This window comes from Mustela putorius, unplaced genomic scaffold, assembly GCF_011764305.1.
Source record: "Mustela putorius furo isolate JIRA1106 unplaced genomic scaffold, ASM1176430v1.1 tig00000281_pilon_pilon_pilon, whole genome shotgun sequence".
Taxonomy (NCBI): domain Eukaryota; kingdom Metazoa; phylum Chordata; class Mammalia; order Carnivora; family Mustelidae; genus Mustela; species Mustela putorius.
Window position 1 is genome coordinate 18,933,385 of NW_025421343.1, and position 22,059 is coordinate 18,955,443.

The following is a 22,059-nucleotide window of genomic DNA, read 5'->3' on the forward strand; positions in this document are numbered from 1 at the left end:
TCTTTTTTTTTAAGGGAGTTCATTTGAGACTCTTTTTGACAGTTTTAAAATCTTAGTTTTAACAAACTTTCAGGAGAAAATTTTAGGAAGCTTTCTATCTGGTTTTTACTCCTGCCCAGCTATCAGGACCCACCTGTGGAAAGAGAGGCGCGATCACGGGGCCCGTGACTTCCTCCTCACGCTCCAACTGCACCAGCACCACCACTGGCCCACCACTGTGGGGAAAAGCAGGGCAGCTCATCAGCGCCGCGGCAGGGGGGTCGGGGTGCGCCGCCACGCCGAGCCCAGCAGGGACCCCAGGGCAGGGCACGTGGCTGGACTGGACTCACCTGCGGATGCTGTCCTTCTCCACCACCTCGTAAGAAAGCTCAATGTTCGGGTAGCGGTTGCAGAAGCGGGCCACGTCCGCGATCTGGCTGTCTGAGAGCTGAAGCAGCGCGTTGCGTTCTTCATCTTCCATCTCCATGATGTCAAAAACGCTCTCCACTCCCTGCAGCGGGGATCCGGAGGTCAAGGGAGAACACATACTAACAGCAAATGAAACCTGGCTCCAGACAGCTGCTAGTTTTACTTCCTGTGCTATCAGATCATCTAAAGATACAGCTTAAGAAAAAACACAGCCTACAACTGCACAGACATCATGCTCTCTAGTATCTTAGTACACAACACCCTCAGAAAAACTCGGAGAAACTCCAACTTCCCCCTACCGTGACTCACCACCCACAAGCCCTTCAACTGCCCCCACCTCCCAGGCCACCTGGCTCAGCCATGCAACGGTCCAGGTCCAGACCCGGCTCACCTTGTCTGTGCAACGTTTAATATGCTCTGAGGTGAAGTGTGGCAGCTGTTTCAGGTAGGAGTCCTTGGACCACATGGCCTGCGTGACCATCTGGGCCAGCTCCATAGCTGCCAGGGCAGGGCTGAGCCACCCATTGCTGGAAAGGACATCCACACAGGCCTGGATGAGCCGGATTGCCTAAATGGGGAGAGGAGTGAAGAAGACAGGCTTGGTACGGCTCCTTCGCAGGCCAGCCCGGGCCCCTCCACTCCACACCTGTACCTGCACCCACCCCTACCTTGCTGAGGATCTCCTCTGTATCCGACTGCAGCTCGGCACTCAGCTGCATGCGGGAGAGGTGAGCTTGCAGGAGCAGGTTGGTCTTAACGTGTGGGTCATTGAACTTCGGGTTATTCAGCTTGTGGGGGACCTTCTGAGCCAACTGGAAGGTGAAGAAAAACAGCTAGTGATGAACACATGACCCTGCCCAAGGACAGCTTTCCGGCCCAGTGTACCACCTGCCCAAGCTCACAACCCTTCAATAACAGAGAAGTGTGGGGGCGCCTGGGTGGCTCAGTGGGTTAAGCCTCTGCCTTTGGCTCAGGTCTCATCTCAGAGTCCTGGGATCGAGCCCTGCAATGGGCTCTCTGCTCAGCACGAGCCTGCTTCCCACCCAACCGCCTCTCTGCCTGCTTGTGATCTGTCAAATAAATAAATAAAATCTTTAAAAACAAAACAAATAAAAAGAGAAATGTGGGTGATGGACATGTTGGAGTTTTCTGGTGGTGACAAGGACACCATATACCCTGGGCACAGAGGCCAAGTGTCGATTCCAACGACATTGTCCTGAATCCAAGATGTTCTCACCTGCCGCAGGAGGTTATCTTCATGGTGCCGGATAGGAATGTTCTCATACTCTGCCGCATTGGAGATGATCTCAATAAGCCCTCGCACCTTGGTTTTGGCATTCAGGGACATGCTGAAGAGCTCTGACAGCCAAGGATGCAGAGAAAGGGGAGGAGTCAGAAAAGAGGCTACCCTACACCTGGCACTACCCTATAATCCATCCCTCCAATGAGCACACAGGGCACTCGAAGCCCCAGGCTTGCTCATCCCAGTGGGCTACAGGCCCCTGCAAGGGACTTCTTTGCCCCGGACTCCATGGACAGCAGCCCCTGCCAGCCCCTCACCAATGGTGGTATAGTTGATGTAATAGTAAGCAGCGATCATGCCCAGGTTCAGGGGTGCCACATCCATCTCGTCCTCAATGCTGATACACTTGGACTGCTCAAGGTCACTCAGGGTCTGCTCTACAAGCTCGGACAAGTGGTCAGACAGGTGACGATGGGAGATGCCTGTGAAGGTGAGAGAAGCAGGGAGTCACCAGGAGATGGCCAGCAAGGGCTGGGAGAAGCACAAAAGGACACTGTGCCTCCCCCCGAGTCCACTGACCCTGCAGGTTGTAGTAATTGGGGTTCTGGGTCATGCGACGGTATAGAAAGGTCCAGGTCAGGTAGTCCACAGCGTCCTGCTTGTTCTCTATGGTCTTGGTGACAATCTCGGCATTGAAGTGGTCATGCATACAGTGGTCCAGGTGGGACTCCACTGGTAATGGTTCATATAAGAACTTTTTGAAGAAATCCTGTGGATTAGAAAAGGAAAGATAGTAATGAAGTGTCAGTGACATCAAGGTCACAAAGGAGGGCCGAGGGCAAATCGACAGGGAATAGCCTTTGTGTGACAGACACAGCTAATTCAACAATGGAAGAAATCACTACACCGACAGGGTGAACTGGGTCTGCACCTGGCACATCGGGTGTGCACGCGGAATGGTGGGTGTGGGCGCCTATTCCCACCCGCATCCCTGGTTAGTCTTAAAATGGGAACAGGGATCAAGCGAGTCATGCAGGCCTAATAGTACACGAAGAACCAGCCAGAAAGTAAAGACCTCAACACGTGGAGTCAACAGCAGCAGCAAAAACAAAGGGCTACAAGATTCCATGTGGCTAAGAGGCTTACTACAAAAGTATTGTGGAAAATAAAAGAAACAGAAGTTGACAGGAAAGAATGTAAACGAGGAAAGACACCTATTCAAGAACCTACTCTGAGGCCCAGGATCTCACGAGGCTGCCCGATATCACGGGACTGACCTTTTTGGAGCCCTGGCACATGATAACACAGCGCCCCTCGTCATCCTGCAAAGGGCGGTTGGCGTGCCCCACCATCTGAAGCACGTCGTAGATGGGGTAATCCACATACCTGGCAAGAGGAGAGAGGAAAGGCAACAACAGTATGTCAACACGGAGACCACACGCAGGGGACTCTGGCTCCCTCGATGTCAAAGAATAAGTGCGACAGTAGCAAATTACAACTAATCCTTGTGGTTAGGACGACCTGTGCTCAGGTCCTAGTGTCACTTGTTTGTCTCTAGGTCACTGCTGTTTTCCAGTGTGAGAGTTCGGACTTCGCTGTTCAGGGTCCCTGAACCAAAGCTACAAACCCAGCAATTGCCAAAAGCGAGTAACTCCCTAATAAAGGATCAAATATTAAGTCAAGCTTTCAAACAGCTGCATGCCATGAGTCAGTAAGTCACCTGACTAAAATCTAAACCTAGAAGGAATTTTAGACATTAAGATAAACCATAAACAACATTCACTTCATGAAAAAAAAATCTACATTTTGAGAATAAAGTATTAAGAATTAAATCATTCAAACTTCTTCTAAGAAAAACCAAACCTTTGCCTTCTTGTAACCACAAAGGCATGTGACTTGAACCATGTCACTTTCCCAAGCTAGTCTCTAGCTCAAACTCCATTTCTCCAACTTGCTGAAATACAACAGATGCACAATAGAACCAAAAGTGAGCGTAGGCCCTGAGACTAAAAACTCTGGGACATCTGGCTATGGGGGAATCTCTGCTGTTTATCTTCCTAACCCATTTCCTTCCTAAGCCCTGGATCTGCAGCTATTATGTTCCCTTCAGGAGGAAGGTTCCCATTAACAGAGCACGGCGAGACTCACGCGTGGATCTTGCCATTGTAGTACTGGGTGTCCATGATGATCACCAGGTGGGCGGCCACATTCATGCCCCAGCAGAGACTCCGAGAAGCTACCACCACCTGGATGGCCCCTGAGGCAGAGGTGAGAAGATGCTTGAGTGCAGGGCTCCCTGGGGGGCTTTGTCTCCTGCGCAGGTAGGGGCTTCTCCTGTGCTCCGTTTCAGAACTCACAGCAAAGCTGGCCAGGAAGGAGCCCTAATAATAACTAAGGGCTGACACAATCCTCCAAGAGGTGGCCCATGCTGCTGTTGCCTAGCTCAGAAGACCAGCCTACAGGAAACGGGGTCATCCTGGAAAGGAATCCCAAACCCAGGGAAAGCGAGGCCTAGCCATCTGCCTGACACACTGGCCTTGCTGACTGGAAAGGGTTAACGCCACCTAAGTCATGGGCTGGCTTTGTACGTGGAAGCAATGCTGAGCCATGAGTGACAGGATGAAGAACCAGAGAGTGCCACTGACTGTGGCAGGAGCATCTCCACTGCAGCTCCACCGAAGAGTGTCAGAGTGAGAACGCTCTGCGTGACATGCCACAAGTCAGCAAGGGACAGCAGTACCCAGACCACACCAGAGGAGACTCATGTTCTAGCATTTACTACACCTCTAAGGTCTAACAGCCTTGGCGAGTGTGGTATCCATGGAAAACCAGGTCTACTGGTCAAAGGTCCTGTTCTAGAAAAGCCGGTTCTTAAGTAATACCACCTTTTGTGCCTGCCTGTTTTCTCATCTAGCATGTAGGCACGATATTCTACCCATATCACAAGACCCTGGAGACAATCGAATGAGATAATAGATAAAAGAATCAGAAAAGTATTTTGAAGGTGATTAGCTTGCTCAAAGTATCACCCGCATCAAAAAGGTGGGTGCCCACCGCCTGTGATACACCCTTAGAACCTCCCTCTGGGCCGCAAGACTTTTTCTCACCTGAGCTGAAAAGCTGTTCCACCAGGCGTCGCTCCATGGGGCTGAGCCCCTCGTGCAGGTAGCCCACGCCATTTAACAGTGTTTCCTTGAGTGTGCTGTCACTTAGCTTCTCCAGGTATGGGATCAGATCCTTCTCAGTGCAGTGCAAGAACCTAGGGGGCATGGGCACGGATTCAGCTCAGAGCGCTTCCAGTCCCTGGCAAGACCCTTCCAAACCGTGCTGCTGGCCAGCCCCTAGTCTGACGGGGGCTAACCGCCACCCTCAGCAACAGATTGCCCTTCAGGGTGAGCCCACCACAGTGGCCCAACTCCCCCCACCCCACCTCTGCCGCTGGATATCTGCAGCACATGTGGTGAGGATGTCGATGGCAGTGAGGCGGGTCTGCTTTCGGGACGGAACAAAAACAATGACCGGCTTCTTGGGAGAGTGCTTGGTGATGGCATGGTACACGGGCTTGGCCATGGACAGCAGGCGAGTTTGTGTGTGGCTGATGTTGAAGCCCTGGAGACCGAAGGAAACAAGAGAGAAGTCGGAGCCGGTTCTCTGACTCGAGGTCACGGGGGAGTGGGGAGAGCAGGGAGGGCAGGGAGGCGGGGAGGGCAGACCCTACCTGGATGTGCAGCTCCAAGGGCACCGGGCGCACATTCGGGTGGAAGTTGAAAGTGGAGGTGGCGCTGCACCCCAGCCAGTGGGCCACGTCCTTAGCATTCGAGAGCGAGGAGCTAAGTGCCACAATGCGAATGGGCCGCTCAATCTGGGAGGAGATGTAGCGCATCCGGGAGCAGATCACTTCTAAGACAGGCTGGGACACAGAGAGGGAGTCACTACAGGCCCAGGCACCCTGTCCCCAGCCTTTCCGGACAGCCCAACCACCGCGAAATGATCGCCTATCTCCTCCTTCTAATCTGGACGGCTCCTACCTTTGGTTCCACCTCCTCTGTGGCACCCAGTCTCCACTAAGCAATGCTATTTTCCCAGAGTACTACCAAAAAAGTTCCACACTGTCCCTCTGGAATGAAGTGACAAGCAGAATCTTCTTGGTAGAAGCACCTAGTCTCTTGCCTCAGACCCAAAGGTAAGTCCCAATGCCAAGGCCACTCAGCCCATCACAACCACTCTCCTGTGCTTTAAGGTCAAGCCGTACCCCATTCTCGCCCCCGATAAGGTGGACTTCATCCACCACAAAGAGGTTGATGTTCTGGACGTTCTTGCGCTGCTTCCACCGCCGGGAGAGTATGTCCCACTTCTCTGGGGTGCTGATGATGATGTTGCCCTTGCCCAAAAGCTTCAGGTCTGTACTAGTCTCCCCTGTCAGGAGCACCACCTTCTTGTTGAGCCTGTCCTGGAATTTCTCATACCAGTCCATGTAAACCTGGCATGCAAGGAAAGGAAGGGCCGAAAACATCAGGCCAGGCGTCGTTTCGTTTTTTAACGAGAAAAGCCCTACAAGCCAAACAGACTTGATCTGTGCATCTCAAATTACTTTGTAAGCCCACATCAACCTTGAAGGGATGGCAGTGTCTTCATTCGGTACACACACCAAGGACATCGACAAAAGAGAGCAGAGTCTTGCCACAACTGACCCTGCAAATTTCAAGGAATTCTGATCTGGGCTCAGAAGAAAGCAGCTTCCGGGCAAGCGCACCGGGGACACACCACCACACCACGCACCTGCTCCGCCAGAGCCTCCATGGGCGTGATGTAGACACAGCGCCCCTCCGAGTTCTGCAGCAGCATCCGCAGGATGGCAAACTCTGCACAGATGGTCTTCCCGCTGCCCGTGGGGGCCCCCACAAACACGTTATCGTCACTGTTGTACACGGTGTTGAACACTGGAGGCCAGCAGAGCAGCGGGGAGAACATGGGAGAAGAGGAGATACTCAGACCGCTCCTCAGAACAGAGGCCACCAGAAGAAACTCAGCCAGCCAGCCCACCCTCAGGTGCCACCATGGGGGCTGCCATCGGAGCCTCTACCTGCAGTCAGCCTACCACATCCCCCCCCTCCTTCCCCTCACACGCAGGTAGCACGGGAAGAGCACGGACCAAGAGTCTGGGCAGCATGGAGATTTGCAGGATGGCAGAACCCTGTGCTTGTCTGCCAGTCCTCTCAGGGCCCAGGAAGCAGAACAGAAAGGAACTGGCTGCTTTTCTCTGCCCCTCCAACACTCTCCTCTAGTCCCTGGAAACAGTCTACTAAAGAACAAGGCAAAGCCTACATCCCAGCATTAAGGCTGGTTAAAGTCCAAGTTCTGTTTATCAGGTGGTTCAGCGGAGGGGCCTCTCCCTGCAGAGTTTCCTCATCTGCACAACAGGTACAAACAGTATTGTCACCGACAGAAAATCCCTCATGGGATCAGTAGGAGGCAGGGAGAAGAAAACACCCAGATGTACTCAGCCAAAAGGACTTAGGAAACGGCACGCTCTGTGACCATGGCTGTTGTCAAAAACAATGAGGGGAAGGAGGCTTCCATCAACGCTGCACACATGGACCCAGCTGCCTGAGAAACAACAGTGCACCACAGGAGGCCTTGTTCTACAGACTCTCCCCAGTGACATGTGCAGAAAAGCAAAAGAAATCTAGCTGTGACCAAGGACTGAGAAGGGAAAAAGCCCCGGGGTGCTCCCGCGGTTGGCTCTGCTGAGCTCCATCTCCCTGAGCACCCTCCTGCCCTTCCTGCCAAAGAACAGTCTCTAGGGGACCTTAAAAGGCTCCCTAAAGGAAATGACCTCCTGGGGATGGAAACGCCTACCTTGGGTCTGGATGGGGTTGAAGAAAGGAAATTTATCCTGGTAAAGGCTCTCGAAGGCGCTGTTTCGCAGGGCAGACACAGGCAAGGGCTGCAGGTCTAGAAGCTCGGTTGGAGGTGGATACTTCTCTGGTAGGATCAGGTGCCGGAAGGAGACAGGAAGCTGGGTCTCACAAGCTGCCACAACAGAAACAGGATGGGTCACGGGCAGTCCTCCCTTTACTAATGGCCCCTCGGAGCCATTCCAAGCACACTGGAAACCCCAAGGCAACAGCTAGTCAGCAGCTAGCATCGCTCTGACCCCAGAGTCCAGTCCAACAGAAAGGGCAGACAATCTCACAATTCCCCCAGGAGAGCTGCCCCCACGGGAACATGCAGACACACACTCACAGAGCCAGCGGTCAGACACCACTCGGATGAAGTACTGAGGGGGCAGCGGTTCAAAGACAGGCACGAAGAATGTGATGAGGTGCTCGTCCTGGGCATACTTGGCCTTGAGCAGAAAATACTCATGGTGGAGTACCACCTCACTGTCCACATCCTCCACCAGAATCCAGAAGGCCTCTGACGACCCATGAACCTACCAACGCAAGCACAGGTGAGAGAATGTGAGCCCACGTGGACTCCCGGCTCTAGGCCAGCTCTTCTCAGGAGCGTCTGCAAGCAGGCCCTCCCCGGGCAAGGCCGCACCTTCTCGTCCCACTGGAAGTCGGGCGTGATGGTCAGCTCCACTTTCAGTGTGGAGCGTGTGATAGGCTGCAGGTGCACCGACAACTCCAACTTGGGGAAGAGGTGGACGTACTTGTGGATGGTCTTCCCCATCTTTGGCATGCGGATGAGCTCCCCTAGAAGGACAGGAGCTTATGGGGGCTGCAGCCTGCCACGCAGGAGCTGCAAACTGGGCCCTGAGGGTGAGGGGCACATTCCACTCTGGGGTGCAGACTCCTCCCCCGACTCTCGGTGCAGCCCAGAGGATTCGAAGGCCCAAGACCAAGAGCTGGCCTTGTTACTTCAGTGGGTGGTGGGAAGTGAACGCAGGACAACAGGGCACCAGGCCTTGGAATTGGGAAGGAAGAAGGAGCAGAAAGATGTTGGAGCCATAAAGAAAAAGAGGAGAGCTTCCCACACACCTATCTCATTATGATTCAGGTCATAGAGACGCTCAAAGGGGAAGTTTTTCTTCTCGATCTTCTTCACTACTTCCTCAGGGAGTTTCCGGAACTGGCGCAGAGGACACATGGACTGCCACCTGGCCAGGAAGGAAGGGATTCAGAACTGCACCGGCAACGACACCTGAAAGCCATCACTGCCCGCCCCTTTCCCTCTACCCAGGCTATACCCAAGGAGGCTTCCCTTTCTCAACTTCCACCCAGTGCAAGTCCCACTTCACTAGTGAAGGCCGGAGAGAGAGCACTCCCAGGCTTCCCCACCACCCCTCAGCCCGGGGACCTTCACTCGCAGTGACCAGCTCCCAACCCCCCAGCCCCTCACATGCGCTTATCGATCATCTTGCAGAGGTTCAGGGTCTTGTCCGTAAGCTGCGCCCAACCCCGGTTCAGGACAATTTCAAAGATGGCGCGCATCAACCGGCCGGCCGACTGGGGAAAGAGAAAGCACTCCCTCTGGTAAGTCCCCACTCTCCCCAGCCCTAATGAAGCCACCTGACACTTCATTACCTCAAGCTCTGACGCACTCAGGCACACCACTCAGAAACAAAGTCCTCTCGTAATTACTGTTCCCCTTTCGTACAGATGCTTGCTGAACATAAAATAGAAAAATGCAGCTCGAGCTCACCGTACCTCTTAACCTAATGCTCACTGCATGATTTTAAAGCTTCAGATCACTTAGCGCTTAGGGATCTAGCAAGAGCTAGTGACTCGGCCTTAGAAATAAAAACAAAACATAGCTAAGAGTCTTTTTTGCCGTTTCTGCATTTGTATCTGAGCCCAGTGGCCATAGTGTGAAACCATCCTCTGGAGGAAGCAGACACCATGTCTGTGGCTCTCCCCAGCACTCTGATCTCTTAAGGCCCTACCTCTCCCCATGCTCAAGGTCAGTGAAACAGAGTAGCCATAACAGACACACATCAACCAACGAGCCAACTAGGGCAAAACCTGGCCTCCTTTCCCCCTCACTAGGGTCAGGCCACCTTTCTCCAAGACGCACACTACCAGGGGCTGGAGCTGTTCAGGTCTCTTCTGGCAGCACCGTCTGCTCTCACCTGTGTAACATACACCATGTCCGCCATCAGTGCAAAGCCCTCCAACTTTAGCTGTGAGATGAAGGCTTGGAGCAGCACGTTGATCTGGAAAAAAGCAAGATTGGCCAGAGGGTGACCAGTCATTGACTAGCCCGGTCCAAGAAAGCAAATCACATTTCTATTCTGGAGTACATGCCAGGTTAAAATCTTGCTTCAGAAGCATGAAATAATCATTATTCCACATAAAAAGAACATGTAGAAGAACGCAAAAACTGGGAGAAACTCGAATTAGGAGGTTACACCACCACCTACTCCCTGGCCCGAGCAGGGGAGCGGCCCACCTTCGCACTGGGCTCCTCGATGCTCTCCTTCACAGGGATAGGCACCCTCTCCAGCAATTTTTGCAGCTCCAGCTTCTCCTCCTGCCAAAAGAAGGAAACAGGTCATGGAAAACTGAGAGAACCCACCCAGCAACTCGGCAGTGAGTACCAACCACCGGTCCCAACATGCTGTGGGGACTCACCTCTCTCACAGTGATGTTCTTGAACTCTGAGGACAAGGAGAAAACTCTGAAAAGCTCAATCTCACTCAGGGTGGGCTTCAGCAGCTGGTTGTAGGTCTGCACAGTATCATTGGTGATGTAGTAGTGGCTGGCTATGCGGCCCAGTTCTGTCACCTATGAAGGAGGAACACTCAATCCAACAGCGATCACTGACAAGTGGCAACCTCTCATGGTGGACAGTGGGTGCCCCAGGTGCCCACTGGATGAATTCCCAGCAACACAAGAGCCTGGCACACACATGAGGAAAGATGGTACAGTACACTGACCGATGGTGAGCTGATGCCCATACAGAATAGCTGAATTAGCTACCTCGACGCCAAGTGACAGAAAGGAGGCACCAGCAGATTCTCATATACCATTTTGGAAGTTCCCAGATTGAAAAGTCATGGTCTAACCCCATCTGTTTTTCTACTGTTCCAAGCAATGGGCAATTAGGCAGCATCCAAATCAAGAACGCAATGTGAGAAACTGTCCCCTGGGGCAACTGCTTTTACTGAGACTTTTGCCTCCATCCCTCAGCACACTCACCTGGAAGTTGCCTGTCTTCTTGTCATACTTGACCAGATTGTTCTTATCCAGCATCAAGGCAGCAGTATGAACCAAATCCAGTCGGCGCTGGTCCAGCAGGGGATCCCCCTTGAGGTCATCGTGAGAGATGCCATAGAGAGTTGGGGATCGGAGCATCCGGATATACAAGTAGGCATAGCCCAGCCAGTTCACCGCATCCTAAAAGGAGAGACAGCTCGTGGATCTTAGCGTGGAGAACTGATGCCCAAATGAAATGTTCCCGCAGATCACTTGCAAAGTAATTCCCAACTATAAAAATGTGTATTATGTCATCTTCTGAAAATTTTTAACATCCCATTACTAAAGAGACAGAATGCTTTCTGAGATCTCGGTAACAAGGGGAACTGCCTGCCACAGACTTGACAAGCTTTGGAGAGACTGCTTCCATCAAAGACGTGGGGCCCAGGGCCGGAAGACCCTGGGTGCTGGTGGCCCAAAATGTCACAACGGAGACTATCCCACCCTTGGTACCAATTTCTCCCGAGAAAGCAAGAAGCACCAAAAGCAGAGCCCTTCCCTACCTTGGCATTCTGGACGTTCCCCAGCACGATTTCGGCATTAAGCATGTCAGGCAACTTTGAAACCATCTGGCTCTCAATAGGAAGCTGCTGATTGAGTAGGGACAAGTAGTACTGTAGCTCCCCATGAGATGTGATGAGTATGCCTTCGCCCTTGGTGTCATACTGGGGTCTTCCAGCACGTCCCAGCATCTAGGTCAGAAACCAAACCGAGAAGGCTGTGACCACAGAGCTTATGGATCTGTTCCCAGGCTTCTACCTTACAGACGCCCACCTTCCTCCATCTGCCACCTTTTTGGCCTCCTTGCATTTTATACATGGTAAACTTTTTCCAGTTGAAAATAACCTCAAAGACTCTATACCTGCAGAATGTCCAGTGCCCCTAGTTCTGTCCAGCGCCCCTTCTCTGGACTGTACACCTGGGTGCCTTTGATGATGACTGTATGTGCAGGGAGATTCACACCCCAAGCCAGCGTTGCTGTGGAAACTAAGACCTACAGAAGTAAGGCAAGGTAATAAGGAAAACAGATGTTACCAACAGAGGGTCAGTATCCCCAAGACCTCCAGGAAACCAGCCTCAGAGCTCCTAGCGCGACTGAGGTAGGCCCCACACTTGTCAGCATAACACTGGAACAAAGGCGGAAGGAGTCCTTAGTTTCTATTCAACCCAGTAACATTTCATGGTTCTAAAGATATTTAACAGGCGAAAGTGTAGGCCAATGTTAACAACTTAAGATTACTAGACAATCAGTAATACACCCTATCCTGAGAGAGAACAAACAAGGTCCTAACTTCATGAGGACCTGCTTGCAGGTATCTGGAGTCACAGAACATGATTCCTCTGTCATGCTTCTCAGACACTTTCCTAAATCACTCACCTTTCCTCATGCAGTATGTAAAGAGCTAGGAGGGGCGGCACAACACTCAGTCTACTGTACTACCATGACCCCTGACCTGGCTTATCTGAGCCAGAAACAAAGCACCGGGCACAAACGTCTGGCGTTTGACTTTCAGGTCTTCTGAAGCCTGCACTTTGCCCACCCTCACCTGAATGTGTTTATCAGCAAAAAGATCCTCTACAAGTGTCCGGTCAACTCTGGTCATGCCCGCATGATGAATAGCAAAGCCGTATGGCAAAAGATCCTTCAGCTCCAGGTTCTGTGGGACAGAAAAAGAACAGGTGAGGAGGTGAGCCTCGCTGGGAGAACGCTGCAGAGACTGAGCAGATCTCTTCACAGGAGACCCTGCCCCTTAACCTAGTACACAAAACCAGACCCAGCCAACTGACCTTAACCTGTCTGAAACAACAGCTGCACAGTGCAGTCAAAGACTGTCTGGACAGCCTTGGATTGAGCCAGTTACCAGGCAGGAAACAGAGAACTGGGCCTGTCTCTCCTCACCTTGCACTGCTCAGCTTCTGTCCGAAGGACTTCTGTGGAGGCTGAGCCCTCTCTCAGAAACAGACCTAGAGTGTCCTTCTCTAGGCACATGTCCCGGATGGCCCTGGCCGTCTTCCCAGTCTCTTTCCGGGAGTGGACAAACACCAGCACCTATGGAAAAATCACTGTTTAAGAGACACAGCTACCACAGTCACTCCTGTGGCCCTGAGGCACCAGCAGCAGGAAGCAGAGGCTACACCATTTTGAGGTGAGAAACTGAGGTCTAGAAAAGGAGCAATGACAGGAACATATACTGATTCAGACGCCAGCAAGACCCTATGTGAATTAAACTACAAAGGAGCGTGGCAGAGCCCTGTAGCTGGGAAACTAAGCTAACTCTTATGCACTCTACCTTTGAAACCACGTTTAAACATAGTGAGGATGGAAATTCAGGAATCTCAATTACAAATTTTGTGTTCAGGTACCTGACGGGACTGTAAGCCACCTGAGGAATGTGTCTGCAAAGTAACAACTGAAATATTGTATTAAATGATGGGCAATAGCCTCTAAAAAAGGGCCGAGGAACTAAGTCTCAGGATGAGACTAGTACTATTTGGTAGGAAAGTCAGTCAAGTATTTAGCGCTAGAAAAGATACGTCTCTTCATTTAAATGCAAATGCTTTTTATGAGACAAAAATCTATACATGACCTGTAGCTTTTCCTTAGTTTGTGTCTTGGTGAACTTAACTAAACTGTGCTCAATTAAAAAATTATAACATCTTTTCCAGTAAAATGCTCTCACTAGTTTTTAATTTTCACCTTTATTCTTACTGTGTTACATTTTTAGTGTCAGCCACCCAAATCTATTGTGGCAGGATCCCTGATAATACAGAGAGACAGAATGATTATCTTTTGGGGAGTTCTTAAATTACAAATTCAATTTTTTATAATGGTTACAAGACTATTCAGGTTATCTATTTCATCTAGGCTAAGTTTTTTTTTTTTTTTTTAAAGATTTTTTTATTTATTTGACAGAGAGAAATCACAAATACACTGAGAGGCAGGCAGAGAGAGAGAAGGAAGCAGGCTCCCTGCTGAGCAGAGAGCCCGATGCGGGACTCGATCCCAGGACCCTGAGATCATGACCTGAGCCGAAGGCAGCGGCTTAACCCACTGAGCCACCCAGGTGCCCCTAGGCTAAGTTTTGATAGTTGGTATTTTTTGAGGAATTGTCCCATTTCTTCCAGGTTGTCAAAATTTACATGTAAAATTCTTCACGTATTCCTTTAATATCCACTTTTTATCCCATTTTATTCCTAATATTGGTGATCTCTGTTGTGTCTTCTATTTTTGTCAATCTTGCCTGACTATAAGTCAAAAATTCAAAAAAACGGAGTTCAACAGGAAACCACAGACAGACCTGATTTTTTCCAGCATGTTCCATGATTTTCTCATAGACTATTTCATTCATGATCTGGAAACGCTTGATAGCTTTCTTCTCTGTGATACCCACATAAGTCTGTTCCAGAGGCACGGGGCGGAAGCTAGAAGTTCAACAGTTAGACAAATGAGGTTTCTGGCATAGAAAACTGAGGAAATAAAACCATTTTCACTGCCCAGGAATGATAACTCCTTTCTGGATTCACACCATGTTAAAACCCAAAAACCTTCTAATACTCAATCCAACAAAGCTCCTTGAAAAAGGGGAAGGGCAGCAGGAAGGTCACCCTGGTTAAACTTCTCCTGCTTTTTCTCATACCTGTTGTCAAAGTAGAAAAGGCCTTTAGCAGGATCAACACGCAGGAAGGTAGCCACATCTTCATAGTTGGGGAGGGTGGCACTAAGACCAATGAGTCGGACATCCTCCTGGGTCATCTCAATGTTTCGAATGGCCCTGGCCACCAAAGCTTCTAAGACAGGACCTCTGTCATCGTGGAGAAGATGGATCTCATCCTAAGATATGGATGAGGGGGCCACAAATTACCTCTAGAACCAGAAAAATGGAGCCCTCTTTCCAGAGAACGGTCCTGTCTTGTAATATGTACCAGATATGCCCAATAAGGAAGAAAAGGGATCCCAGCAAGAGAAACCCAAAGGGTGAGACAACATTCACTAGGAAATACCCCAGGAAATACCATGCTGTGACCATTGAGCTGTGTTGCTAGTTTAGTAAAACATATGCTTTAATGCAAGAAAATCTGATGCTTTAGGTCAATGAGCTCACAACTTCAAAGATAAAATTTCTTTACGGAAATGAAGCTTCTGCACGGACAGTATTTCTATCACACAAGGCTTCACCTCTGCACAGTGATCCCTACTACTCTGTACTTGCAAAAGGCATCGTGAATCAAAGGATGAGCTCACATAGCCTAATGCAGTGCTGTTCGAATTTCAGCATGCAGCAGGGCATATCACTAAAAAGTAGATCAAGCCCCAGGGGCTCTGCACTGAGATTCTCTCCCTCCCTCTCCCTCTAGCTCTCCTGGCTCACTCTCTCTCTCAATAAATAAATATCTTTAAAAAAAAAGATTATATTTTAGTAGGTGTGGAATGGGGCCAGGTACTCTGCCTGTAACAACACTTTGAACTGGGGTACCTGAGTGGCTCAGTGGGTTAAGCCTCTGCCTTCGGCTCAGGTCATGATCTCAGGGTCCTGGGATTGAGCCCCACATTGGGCTCTCTGCTCAGCAGGGAGCCTGCTTCCCCCCCCTCTGCCTACTTGTTATCTCCCTCTCTGTCAAATAACAAAATAAAAAAATAAAAGACTTTGAACTAGCAAGGCTCAAAAGCAGGGTCTGGCAATCAATATTTTAGGCTTGTGGGCCATAAAATCTCTGCTACAAACAGAGTTGAACCTTGTACAACACAGAGGGTTGGGGTGCACCCACATAGTCAAGAATCTACTCATAACTTTCATTCCCCCAAAACTGAATTACAAATAGCCTACCCTTTACCAGAAGTTTTACAATAACATACACAGTTGGCTAACATGTACTTCATATGTGTTATATACTACATTCTTACAACAAAGTATGCTAAAAAAGGTACTTAAAAATATAAAGAAAAAACATTTATAATACAATACTGTATTTACCTTTAAAAAAATCAATATACAAGTGGACCCATACAGATCAAGCTTGCGTTATTCAAGAGTCCATTATAGTTAACTTGGGTCAATGCAGCAGAAAAGCAGCTGTAAACCCTATGTAATTAAATGGGTACGGCTATATTCCAAAACCAGGAGCCAGAGTCAGCCAACCCCTGCTCTAGGATACTGAAAATCAACACGCAGGACCTCCTTCCACTCTCCCAGACAACTTACGGAAACTACACTCAGACTCAAAGTCATTTTTGCATGTGTGCTTCTGTGTATATGGAACACAATCTCCTGACTCCTTCCTCATTCCCTGAGAATGGATTATTCATTTATAAAGCCTTTAATATCCTGGGAAGACACAATCAGTTATGTCTGTTGACATTCATTTCAAAATACTCCAGACATAAAAAACACATGAAGGGGGCGCCTGGGTGGCTCAGTGGGTTGAGCCGCTGCTTTCGGCTCGGGTCATGATCTCGGAGTCCTGGGATCGAGTCCCACATCGGGCTCTCTGCTCAGCAGGGAGCCTGCTTCCTCCTCTCTGCCTGCCTCTCTGCCTGCTTGTGATCTCTCTCTGTCAAATAAATAAATAAATAAAATCTTTAAAAAAAAAAAAAAATAAAAAAATAAAAAAATAAAAAACACATGAGGAACAACATGGCAAATACCATGCACATCCTCAGAAATTCTTCAATTAAGTGCAAATTCTCATTTAATGGTAACAGCAATGCTGACAACAGCTGTCACCATACAGGCTAGTGACTGGAAGAAAGCATGGAAGAAATGGTCAGCACTGAAACCCACCTCAGTTGGTTAAGCATCCCACCCTTGATTTCAGCTCAGGTCACAAGCTCAGGTCATGAGATCCAGACCCACGGTGGGCTCTGGGCTCCGTGGGGTGTCTGCGTGAGATTTTCTCTCCCCCACCCCCACCCCTCCCCTCCCTGCTCACTCTCTCAAATGAGTAAATAGATCTTTAAAATAAATAAATAAATAAAAATAATCCCAGGAAACCCTCCTTGACCAGGCCTGGTCTCTACATCCCCAAGTACTCCCTGCTCACCAGAATGATGAGCCGCACAAGCTGCGTGTAGGTGCGCTCCCCACCCTTGCGGGTAATGATGTCCCACTTCTCGGGGGTGCAGACGATGATCTGAGTGGCGCTGATCTCCTCCTTGCACAGCTGGTGGTCACCAGTCAGTTCTGCAACAGTGATGCCATAGGTGGCCAGGCGCTAGGTGGAGGAGAGGCACGTCAGGCAAAAAAAGGGGGCCTTGCCATCACACTTTGGGAAGTCTGAGAGGGAGGTACTGGAAGGAGGTATCAACCCAGCAGGGAGATATCAAATGAATTAGACTACAAACACTAAAAACATATATCCGAAACAAATCAAGTTCACATTCAGCAAACGAAGCAGTGATGCCCCAGACCCATCCCCAATACCTCTCCACCGCCTTACCTTTCCGAAACTGCCCACCATCTCCTGCACCAGAGACCGCATGGGAGCGATGTAGATGATCTTGAAGTCATCCACATTGATAGTGCCGTCCATGTTAATGTGCTTCCCTATCTCTCGGAGCATACACATCAGGGCCACGTTGGTTTTACCCGCACCCTAAGGTGGAAGTCAGGGATGAGAAGGTCTGCTCCCCTGCCCTCACTTCCCAGGCTTATCACCAGAATAGATACAGGAGCATGTCGTGGGAATTATATCTGACTGTTTAACATCTCTTCCGTCAGAGAAGAAAAAAGTTGGGGCAGGCGAGGGAGGTGCTATGGACGGACATGGGTGAAGACAAACGATCTCGCCACAGAAAACAGACGGCACTTCCTGCCAGAGCAGAGCGGTCAGGGCGATGCTTACAGTAGGCGCGCACAGCAGCAGGTTCTCGTCTGTCTCCAGCGCAGCACGGTAGAGTTTACTCTGGATCCGATTCAAGGTTTTGAAGCCCTCGAATCCGGCCTGGGCATACTTGGGCAGCTTCTCCACAGGAAGTAGTTGCTAGAAGAGAGAAACGCTATTCACATCCTGCTGGCAGCACCCTGGCGCAGGCTGTTTCAGGGGGATGGCCAGGACCACACCTCCTGGCACTGCCCCCCCATGGCACTCTCTGCTGATGGAGATTCACTACTGTTCCCCGGACTTGAGATCAAAACACGGAGACCCCTGAAGCAGCTTCCACATCACAGATAAACCATCGATGAGACAAGGCCACATTCTGGCCAGTGGTCTAAAATTAAAATCTAAGCTGGAAGGGAGGTGAAAACTGAAGAAAACGGAGAAGAGCAATTCGCTCACTTCTTCTGAACCGAAGGGCTTGGGCTTCAGAGCAGGCACGTGCACTTCCTCATAGCCCTTGCGCTGACGACGGAAGGACCCATCAGGAAGCTGACAACGTTTATTGGCCATGAAGTGGCTCCCCTGGGTAAAAACCAGGTCCTCCAAGTCCAGAACCTGTCGTGGAGCCAGTGCCTAGGAGTATAAAAAACAAAAACACAAAATGAGCGAGGTGAACAAATGCACTTCCCATCCGGAAGCACCTTGGAAATGACCCTGAGACTTACCTCTCCACCCTGGTCCAGATCCATGGTTTCCAAGTCCGTGTCCATCCGGGACTGACGCACTCGCTCTCTCCGGGACCTTTCCTCCTGCAATGGGAAAGGCAAAAGAACAACAATTCATCACCACTGCAGGTTCTGGTCTCTTTCAGTCCCTGCTTAGCTAAGCCTGATTCACAGGTGCTGACCAGTAAGTCCCAAGACAGAAAAGACAGTCCTCTACGTTCAGACACTTGCCACAGGGACAACCAGAATGATGAAAGCAAGTGAATAGCTTTAATGCAGATGGGCCTTCGTGGCTCAGTAGGTTAGGCATCTGATTTCAGCTCAGGTCATAATCTAAGGGTCCTGGGATCAAGCCCCATATCAAGATCCCTACTCAGTGGGGAGTCTGTTGTCTCTCTCAATCTGCCCTTCCCTCCACTCATGGGTGTGCACACTCTCCTCTCTCTCAAATGAAAAAATAAAATCTTAAAAAAAAAAAAATTTTCCTGTAAAAAAAAATATATATATAAAAGGACAGTGCATACTGCAAAGATTTCAAAAGTAGATGTTCAACAATTCAGCATCAAGGACTAACACTTGGGGCGCCTGGATGGCTCAGTGGGTTAAAGCCTCTGCCTTTGGCTCAGGTCATGATCCCAGGGTCCTGGGATCGAGCCCTGCATCGGACTCTCTGCTCGGGGGGCAGGGAGTCTGCTTCCCTTCCTCTCTCTGCCTGCCTCTCTGCCTACTTGTGATCTCTGTCTGTCAAATAAATAAATAAAATCTTTAAAAAAAAAGGGGGGGGGGGAGCGGGGGCTAACCCTAAGGGTAGAAGTGTGGGTTCTGTGTTCAGCCAACATACGGGATCTATCCCTGCATTTTCAGTAGATACCATGATTTACTGTGTAAACCGTGAAGGGCCCCTGGTGCTGGTGAAGACAGCAGGCAGCCGGCTGACTCTTGACCACACCAATGTGAGTGTGTTAATTCTAATTTCTACCAGTGACAAACCTCAAAGAATTCAGAGAAATAGTTTACTTCTTCAACCCGCCCCCAACTTTTTAAGATTTTATTTGAGAGAGAGGGTGCACATAGAACAAGAGAGAGAGAGAGAGAGAGAGAGAGCACGCAAGCAGGGTGGGGGAGAGGGCAGAGGGAAAAGCCGACTCCCCATTGAGTGGATCATGACCCGAGCCAAAGGCAGGCACTTAATGACTGAGCCACCCTGGCACCCCTCAACATCGCGTTGTAATAGGAATTCAGCTTTACGCTACAATTTTTCTGAGAGAGAGCATGCATGAGTGGGAGGGGCAGAAGGAGGGAAAGTCCCAAGCAGGCGCCACACTCAACTTAGAGCCCGACATGGGTCTCGATCTCAAGGAGGAGCATGACCTGAGAAGAAATTGAGTCAGACACTCAATCAACTGAGAAATCCAGGTACTCCTAAGCTACAATCTTCTAACTGATGTCTCTTTTCCAAAGCAAACACTCTAGCTCGGAATCAGGCAGATAAACCAACCCAGGTCTTACCCGGATCAGATCCTCCTTTTCAGTCTCGTGGAGCTGGTAGAGGAACTTGGAGAGCTCTGGATCAGCTTCCATCTTTCCCATGATCCTTTCCTTTTCGGCTTCACTCTGTGCACTGGCCAGTAAGGTACAGTATAAAACTGCCAACAGCAAAGGAAGAAAGGGAAGGTGAACAGGAGGGGCTGCGGCAGAAAGCAAGCTAACAAAAACAGGCGCCGAAGCTATGGAAGTTAAGCGTCTCCTTCACACACACACATCACATATGTGCTCCAGAAAGGACCACTGTATACTCACTCATCATCCTGTGCTGTCGCAACACTTTAATAAAATCGAACGTGTTGAAACCAAGGAGCAGAACCAGCTGGTTCTCACACTCCCGATCATCACTGGCCGTCTGCAGAGAGAAGGTAATGCCACTAGTAACAGCGCAGCCATCTGCCTCATCCACTGTCCCATCTGCTGAAACACCTACATGAGCACAAAACAACATCTTGGCCGTACCTTCAAGATCTCCAATACTTCATCTGCCTTCTTCTGTGACACAATGGCATCATCATAGAAGCGACTGAGCTGCCGCTGTAGCCAAAATGCATCAATATCCCGAGGGTGCAAATCCTTCTTCTTGGAACTCATCAGTTCCCCTGAGGCTACAAGCTACGGAAGTAACCGGGTCGTTAGCTCACACCATGTCTCCGTCTGCCCAACTGCTCTCACATAATCCTGCAACAAAATTCCCCTTGCCATCCAGAGCCTACCAGCCGTTTGAGGACTTCCCAGAATTAAAATCAAAAACAAAAAACAAAACCCTGTTATATCGAGTTCAGAAGCATACCAAACTAACATTTCATCAACACATGCCTTTGGGAAGAATGAGTAACTGAAATCTTAATAAAATCAAGACAGAGAAAAGTTTATTAAGGGGGCACCTGGGTGGCTCAGTCACTGCGCATCTGCCTTTAGCTCAAGTCGTGATCCCAGTATCCTGGGATCAAAGCCCCATATCAGGCTCCCTGCTTGGCAGGAAGCCTGCTTCTCCTTCCCCCACTCCCCGCTTGTGTTCCCCCTCTTGCTGTATCTCTGTCAAATATATAAATAAAATTAAAAAAAAAAAAAAAAGCTTAATATGGCTCCTATAAAAGGCTACCTTGGTAAGTTAGTATATAACAGGACCTAAGTATGAAAAACAAACCCTACACCCAGAAATCGCCTAGCCTTGCAGCAAAGGGCAAGGAAGAGCCGTACTTACGTTAGCCGAAAGGGTGCAACGCACCACAGCCTCGTCCCCTTCCATGTCATCATCAGACGCCTCTTCTCGAACCTCTCCGTACACATCTTCATCACCTTCCTACAAAAATAGCCCAACACCAATTCATGATTTGGAGGTGACCCTAACATCACCACAGACCCTCTACCTTGAGTTCCTTAAAATTAGCTCCATGGCTGGAACAATGGCTCTTGGGGGAAACCAATAGCTTCCCGGAGCCAGGGTCAGCCTTATTCCAGAGTACACGTAACTGAATGATAGCACTACCCTAAGTCCCCTTGGCACGGGTTCACGAGATGCTTCTACCCTCTCTTCTGCCTCTCCCCTTAGGCTGCCACAGTGGCAACCAACTGGATCACGGTCTCTCTCGTATACGCACATTCAATAAATGAAAAAAAACAGAACTATCAACTAACAGGAGAGAAGAACAATAAAGAAACTACGCTTGGGAAAACACACAGTGATCCAGAGATGTGGAGACCACTTAGCTCGCTCTCCACTGTCTTTATTCACACTCTCTCACACTGTAAGTATTCAGTACTTAGCATAGGATCGGGTTACAAAGAGGTACTTAATTAGAAAACATCTGATAAATGAATGAATGCTACAAGTGAAACACTCCCCTGTAGTTTGTTACCACTTTATTTTTAAGTTTTAAGTAACCTGAACCCAATGTGGGGCTCAAACTTAAAACCCTAATATCCAGAGTCGCAAGCTCTACTGACTGCACCAGCCAGGCATCCCTAGTCAACTGGATTTTATGATTTTAAATAGCAAACAAACCTGGAGCACATGCAACTCTTGATCTCAGGGTTATGAATTCGAGCCCCATGCTGGGTGCAGAGATTACATAAACAAAAACTAACAAAAAAAAAATCCTATCATGGCACCTGG

At 49.6% G+C, this 22,059-nt stretch overlaps 1 protein-coding gene across 1 annotated transcript in view; it reads right to left on the reverse strand.

The window, feature by feature from the left end:
* Window positions 1–22,059, reverse strand: part of SNRNP200 (small nuclear ribonucleoprotein U5 subunit 200) — a 29,927-nt gene that overhangs the window by 2,156 nt on the left and 5,712 nt on the right. The window contains exons 6-43 of the mRNA XM_004770928.3: window positions 21,148–21,246; window positions 20,403–20,555; window positions 20,196–20,295; window positions 19,905–20,041; window positions 18,396–18,479; window positions 18,130–18,303; window positions 17,695–17,832; window positions 17,290–17,445; window positions 16,894–17,064; window positions 14,493–14,686; window positions 14,154–14,277; window positions 12,755–12,904; window positions 12,402–12,512; window positions 11,717–11,848; window positions 11,358–11,546; window positions 10,798–10,995; window positions 10,231–10,383; window positions 10,049–10,129; window positions 9,729–9,812; window positions 8,999–9,105; window positions 8,638–8,756; window positions 8,198–8,352; window positions 7,898–8,087; window positions 7,511–7,684; window positions 6,431–6,591; window positions 5,904–6,131; window positions 5,370–5,561; window positions 5,082–5,260; window positions 4,759–4,910; window positions 3,800–3,908; window positions 2,929–3,037; window positions 2,231–2,420; window positions 1,969–2,133; window positions 1,646–1,767; window positions 1,077–1,220; window positions 800–976; window positions 330–490; window positions 134–215 (exon numbers count right to left, since the gene is read on the reverse strand). Coding sequence (XP_004770985.1) covers window positions 134–215; window positions 330–490; window positions 800–976; window positions 1,077–1,220; window positions 1,646–1,767; window positions 1,969–2,133; window positions 2,231–2,420; window positions 2,929–3,037; window positions 3,800–3,908; window positions 4,759–4,910; window positions 5,082–5,260; window positions 5,370–5,561; window positions 5,904–6,131; window positions 6,431–6,591; window positions 7,511–7,684; window positions 7,898–8,087; window positions 8,198–8,352; window positions 8,638–8,756; window positions 8,999–9,105; window positions 9,729–9,812; window positions 10,049–10,129; window positions 10,231–10,383; window positions 10,798–10,995; window positions 11,358–11,546; window positions 11,717–11,848; window positions 12,402–12,512; window positions 12,755–12,904; window positions 14,154–14,277; window positions 14,493–14,686; window positions 16,894–17,064; window positions 17,290–17,445; window positions 17,695–17,832; window positions 18,130–18,303; window positions 18,396–18,479; window positions 19,905–20,041; window positions 20,196–20,295; window positions 20,403–20,555; window positions 21,148–21,246 — 5,544 coding nt within the window. The remainder of the gene's footprint in view (window positions 1–133; window positions 216–329; window positions 491–799; window positions 977–1,076; window positions 1,221–1,645; window positions 1,768–1,968; window positions 2,134–2,230; window positions 2,421–2,928; window positions 3,038–3,799; window positions 3,909–4,758; window positions 4,911–5,081; window positions 5,261–5,369; window positions 5,562–5,903; window positions 6,132–6,430; window positions 6,592–7,510; window positions 7,685–7,897; window positions 8,088–8,197; window positions 8,353–8,637; window positions 8,757–8,998; window positions 9,106–9,728; window positions 9,813–10,048; window positions 10,130–10,230; window positions 10,384–10,797; window positions 10,996–11,357; window positions 11,547–11,716; window positions 11,849–12,401; window positions 12,513–12,754; window positions 12,905–14,153; window positions 14,278–14,492; window positions 14,687–16,893; window positions 17,065–17,289; window positions 17,446–17,694; window positions 17,833–18,129; window positions 18,304–18,395; window positions 18,480–19,904; window positions 20,042–20,195; window positions 20,296–20,402; window positions 20,556–21,147; window positions 21,247–22,059) is intronic.